General features: G+C 42.8%; 1 protein-coding gene across 2 annotated transcripts in view; it reads right to left on the minus strand.

Annotated features, from left to right (window-relative positions):
* The window catches only part of CDH13 (cadherin 13), a 451854-nt gene extending 447018 nt beyond the window's left edge, over nucleotides 1-4836 (minus strand). Inside the window, exon 1 of one of the 2 annotated variants that reach the window (XM_048316534.1) lies at nucleotides 4672-4835. In XM_048316534.1, the coding sequence (XP_048172491.1) occupies nucleotides 4672-4716 (45 nt within the window). In that variant the 5' untranslated portion in view covers nucleotides 4717-4835. Of the gene's footprint in view, nucleotides 1-4671 lie in introns of both variants that reach the window. The other variant, XM_048316533.1, reaches the window with a different exon arrangement.
* Nucleotides 4837-6000: the final 1164 nt, after the last annotated feature.

Raw genomic sequence — 6000 nt, forward strand, 5'->3', positions numbered from 1 at the left:
TCCAGAACCTGAGGCCTGAATCCTGACGCATGGCACGCTGGAGATTAGAGATTCACTCCAGCAGTGATGCAGGAAGAGTGGAACACTGAGGGCTCTGTTATCTGGTTCACTTTTACATATTAATAGAATGGGAAGAGCCTGCTTATCTTGCAGCAAACAGGAAGAAAAGGAAGGCAGAACTTCACAACTCCTTGAAGGGGCACCGCTGTTGCCATCCACGTGGTTCTAATAGTCCCTGTGACACCGGTCTATTGAGATAGCTTTTAGGAATACTAATTTCTTAGCTGCCAAGCCACTAAAAGCCAGTCAATAACCCCCAGTGAATCACAACACAAATATCACGTGCTAAAACAACCTTTTTGAAGTTTTGATCATCAGAAACAGAAAGCAGGTCCCAACATATCCCCTAAGCTACATCTTAGGTTGAAGGATTGACTCTCAGGGGTACACAAAGTGGGATTTAATTGCCATAACTGCAGAAGCATTTTCATGTTTTCACTTGTCCACTATAACAACCCCCCTCGCTTAGCAGTAAGGATTGTGGTCAGGTCCTGTGTAAGGATATTTTTAGAGGTTAGAGCTGTAGCCAAAAACCATCCTAATTCGCTACTGCCAACCTTCCCTCCAAGGTAATGTTTGAGAAACAGGACAGCACAACTGCTGGAATGGCTCTGTGTTTTGGGAGACACTGTCTTGTGAATGAGATATGCAACTGGAAGATCTTTTTTGGCTGCATAGCCGAAAATGATGGCCTGGAACTGTGGGGAGCAAGTGTCAGCCTGCCCACAAAATGTTCATCAGTACAAATCATTATACATAGTGATTGACAATCGAGTTTCTCTAACATTTTTAAAGCATTTTTACAACTCTGATATGACACAAGAGCCACAGGACTTCTCTAGAACTCAAAAATAATAAGACCTACAGCAACATGATAGGGAAATACTCGATTAGAATTTGAGCGTTATCTGCAATGTTGTATCAACACACTTGTGTGAGCAAGACTTGTCTTTTTTCCTGAAGCTGTTCAATTTCTTTTGCTTTCAGTACCTGGGTGCTGCCTTTCAAGCTGTGCATGGAGCCCTCTTCTGGAGAAATTTGAACAAATAAAAGCTTAAGAATGCAGCAGTGTGGGCTCTGCATTAGGGGAAAGAGTTTGAGGACTAATTTTCTCTATTCAGTCTAATGACAAGCTTGTAAAATCCATACATTTTTCCAATTTAATTAGTTGCAACCCAGTGAAACGTGACAGTTATTGTTAAAACCATCAAAAATATGGGGTTTTTTCCTCACCTTCTAAGCTTTACTCACAAATTTTGAGTCATCTGTCTGCATGAAACGCATAACATAGAAAAGGAAGCCTGTGAACCACTTTTGTTTTAAAACAAATATTTTGTACATAGGTTTTAGAAAATGTCCTTTGGGGAAAATGCAAAACATGCAAATTTTTAAATCTATCAGATCAGAGTATACATTTACTGCTTACTGTACCTTGTATAGTGAACTGCATAAGCTACCAGAGTACATTCAGTTTTTATTGTCAGCTTCAGATCAATAAAGCTGCACATCATAGTTATGCTTTGGAGTTTACAGGTGAGTCTGAATTAAAGGATTACTTGAAACATCTTTCTCAGTTATTCCAGCTAATGCTTAGTTTTCCTCTTGGTGAAAACAGAACAGTTGGTAGTAGTGTAGACTAAATCTTTGCAAATTAAAAAATTAATTTATTGCCCACCTGTTTACCAGAATTTTTGCATACATACTTAATGGGCTGCTTTGTTGAGATGAAAAAGTGATTCCCCATCTTCATCCTTTTAATGCCTCAAAAGACAATTTTTTTATACTTTAAAAAAGCAGTTGAATTAGAGGCAGACCAAGAAAACACAAAACCCAAGTTACTAATTTTAGAAATAGTCTTTTCATAAAAAAATAAGCCTTTTATAGTTCGCATTCCTATTGATATAAAAAAATTTCCTCAAACTTTTTTCTACACTGTAAACCTTGCTGTCATTACTTTAAAATTAAGTTATTATTAACTTCTGCTTCCACAGAAAGTATTGCATTACTAGATTCCTCCTGCTTAGAAAGAATTCTATCAAACTTGATCCTTTCTGGTTCCACTAGCATTGCATTATAGGAGACAGTCTTGCTACTCCTAAGGGAGAAAAAAAGAAAACTTGCAGAAAAAGATCCCCAAATGTGTTACAACCACTACACAGCCAGATGGCTGCATTTGTTTAATATGTTGTTTCTCACATTCTTCTGTTTACTTTTCCTGTCACATGAAATTTGTGCATGTGCTGTGTCAAAGAGAAAAGCCAAACAGTGTTTCAGTGAATTCCATTTCTTTCTCTAGCATGGCACCCACTCCAATTCATACTTTAACCTGCCGGTACTCAACAACCTAGACCTGAAGACAGAATCACATACACTTCCATATTATAGTCTGATTCATTCCTCAATCCATTAACTCTTGACATGATCTAGAAAGTAAACTTGGAGATGCATTAGCTCACGTGGTGGAGAGAGACATTTCCAGATAGAGCTATATATGCTGATAAAGAAGGTGGAGTGCAGTTGGAGCACTTAAGCTGGAAGCAATGCCAAAGCACCACAAGCTCAGCCCTGCAATACAGCAGAACTAATCCCAGCCCAGCCTGGGAATAAACTCTGAAGTATCACTGAAAGTTAAAAATAAAGTGCACAGGTGTTTTCAGAATCAGGTGTCTGCACGTTGTCAGATTTTAAGAAGACATTAGTGTTAAAATGCCAGTTATGTTTAATAGGCCTTAGAAGTCTGTCCTCTTGTATCACATACGTACTGCTTTCCTACAAGGGACCACTAAAGAAAATCCAAACTCAAGCTGATTAATTCAATGGCATGTTAGAGAAGCTGTACCAAAAAAAAAAAAAAAAAAAAAAAAAAAAAAAGACTGAAAAACAGAGAGAAAGCCAAGCAAAGCAGATGGGAGGTCTCAAAGCCAAGATGAGAGAGCACCAGTTCTGTACATCCACAGGTTACCTTTCCACTGCCTGCGCCCTCCCCCAGCCCCTGTGCTCCCTGAGCACTGCCTCCCATTGCCAGCCCAGCTGCCTGCCCAGGCTGAATCTCAGCCCACTGGTGGCAACTTCTCCTCCCCTGGAGCTCTCTGCGTATCCCCAGCCCAGGGGACACTGCTCAGCCCTCCCAGAGCAGCAGCTTGGCCACTCTCCTGAGCCAGTCCCGGCAGAGCCAGAGGCTGCCCTCGGACACTGCCAGGGAGCCCCAGCCCGAGCTGGCAGAGCGGCCCTGCCAGGAGCTCTGCATGTGGTACCAGCACACGCTGGTCGGCACCAAACCTATGGCCCAAGGCAGCTGCTGTCATTTGTTCCACTCCCCGGAGCAGGGTTGTTATCCCGAACCCACCCAAATGCCTTTGTGCTTGCTCACTCCAAATCCCCAGCCACCGAGCCTCCCGCTGTCCCACAGCTCCAGCCACCCACCCCCAGACACTGACTCCTGATCGGGTTAAACCAGGACCTAAATGTCCTATCCTTGACCCACAGCATGTGTGCATTCCGTTCACCCTGCTGCCTCCTCCTTACACACTGTGTAGCTCCTCTCAGCAGCAGAGCTCTCCCAATGGTGATTCCTCACCATTTTTCTCCTTGTTGCCCTGTTTGGGATAGCAGACCAAATGCCTGCTGGAGGTTGCAGTTACACAAACACAGAGGCTCAAGCTCAGCGTCCCAGCACTTGTTTGCCACTAAACCCCACCAGCCCTCTAAGGGTTAACAAAACCTCTCGGTCGCAAGTCAAAAAGGAATTAACTTTCATCCCTGCTCAGTGCAGAGGATCTCAGCCCACTGTCACTAAATACAAGTTTACAGAACTCCTAAGACGAAAGGAGGGAGAATGCACTTAAGCTGGACAACAACAAAGGATTTCCAAACCTGCTCTGAGCTTCCCAAAAGCGAGCCCTGTAACGGCAGCGAGAGGAAAAGAGAGTAACCGGGAGGTGCTGAGAAGTGGGAGCCCAGCGAGTCCCTGTGCTTTGACAGGCAGCAGCAGCGGGGCTTTAGCAGCTCCGTGCTTTTGAGGCTGGGTGTTTTTTCCTCTGCTTTCTGGCGGAGGGGGATCTATTACATTTAATAAGAGAAAGGCTACAGAGCAAGTCACTAACAGAGTATTGCACATGTATCAGGAGAGTACGGGGAAGGGAGCCTTTTGCAAGGTCTGATTTTATTTTTCCTCCATATTCCCCTCTCCAATTCTTTTATAAAAAGAAAGCAATAAATAACGTGAGCTGCCTGCAACAGCCTATAAACCTACTACCCAGCACAAGCCACAGAGGAAAGAGGCAAATCAAAGTTGCAGCATTTGATATGACAGAAAATATTGCCGCTGCAGCTGCAACCGAGACACTTGAAAGATTCCCCCCACCACCCTTCCTGAAGGGACACAAAAAAATGCTATATATCACACAGCAAATTGGTTGTAATTGTAAATCAGGGAACTATGAGATCCTACATTCCTAGCAACTGGCTTAGAGCAGAGATCCTGCATCTTTAAACAGTAATTCAAGCAATGTATAATTACTAAGAAATCAGAGCTGAATTACAAATACTTTCAAATCCAAATGCACAAAAGCAGAAAGATGAAAAAGCAAGGGAAAAACACACATTTCTTACCTGGGACAGCAGAAAAGACAGAGTAAGTTGAGTTTTGTGCTGCATTTTGCCAGACTAGAAGGTACCAGAGGCTTTTTCATTCATGCACTCGGCTGCACTGAGCATATTTTCACTGTGAAACAGCCTTTGAGAAGAGACTCTGCCTTGAGAGCCAGCCAACTTCCCAAATAGATCAGCAGCATCATCACTAAAGCATTGGATAGAGTCTGATGACCAGAACCAATGGCTTTACAAGGATGATTTCTTCACAAAGCATCCCCATTTTGCATCACACATATCGGGCAAGCACCTCTACAAACACAGCACCTTTAGGAAGCATTTTGCTTTGGTGTATTTCTGTGTTTAGTTTCAGTCTAACACATCATGCTTTACAGATCTCAATAGTATTTTCCCTTTTAGAGAGTGGAATTGCACAAGGAGAAATAAGAGCAACTCTGAGCACCACTGCAAAGAGATTCTCTTTATTAAAATGTTAATAAGGTATACTTTGTTTTCAATAAAGCAAAAAAATGACCTCTGCAGTTTTGGTTACTTCCAAGCCTTAGGAGGAGAACACAATGAAATTTTTCAGTGCAGTAGAAATACAGGTTATATCTTGTGTTTTCCCCTCAATCTCACAAATCACAATGAAGACAGATCTATTCTAGCCTGCAGAAAAAATCCATCATAAGGCAATAGATTTTATTAACTGCTCAGATAATGGTAGAATTGGCTTTTAATTCAACAAGCTACAATCTAGGACAAAGTTTCATAGGTGCATGTCCTTCAATTACAAAAACTTTTCCTGTTTGAAAGAGGGGACCTGATGTCTCAAGGACCTGCTTTCTCTGGATTGGTTATGGGTTACTGCAGCCTAGGAAGCAACAGAGGCAGATGGACCAAAGATTAGGAGTAAACTCCCCTGAGTGCATTTCCAACTCCACCTCTCTTGCCACTCCCCATTATCACAACACTCCAGTCCTTTTTTGAGTTGTCTCCTATCAGTCACCAGGGTGACTCAGTAGTACCCTTCCCCCATTTTTAGAAGGATCAAAAGAGTGATGTTTTTCCCTCCCTTGCTCATCCAGAAGAGCCAGGTGCAATCACTTTCTGCTCTGCCCCACCATGGCTGGCTGCTGTGCTGATGGAGATGAGAAGAAACGTGTGGAAGAAAAGGCAGGTAGGCAGATACGAAGGGATAAAGGAGCTGCCAACCACTTTGAGCTTCCCAGCATCAGCAGGAGCTTCCAGCTGTGAATAATGTTGTTTGATACAACCACTGCTAGTCTACTGCTCACAGCTTACATCTTTCTTTACTTACCCACTGGACCAAAACTGAGGGAAAATACT

This window comes from Corvus hawaiiensis, chromosome 12, assembly GCF_020740725.1.
Source record: "Corvus hawaiiensis isolate bCorHaw1 chromosome 12, bCorHaw1.pri.cur, whole genome shotgun sequence".
Lineage (NCBI taxonomy): Eukaryota > Metazoa > Chordata > Aves > Passeriformes > Corvidae > Corvus > Corvus hawaiiensis.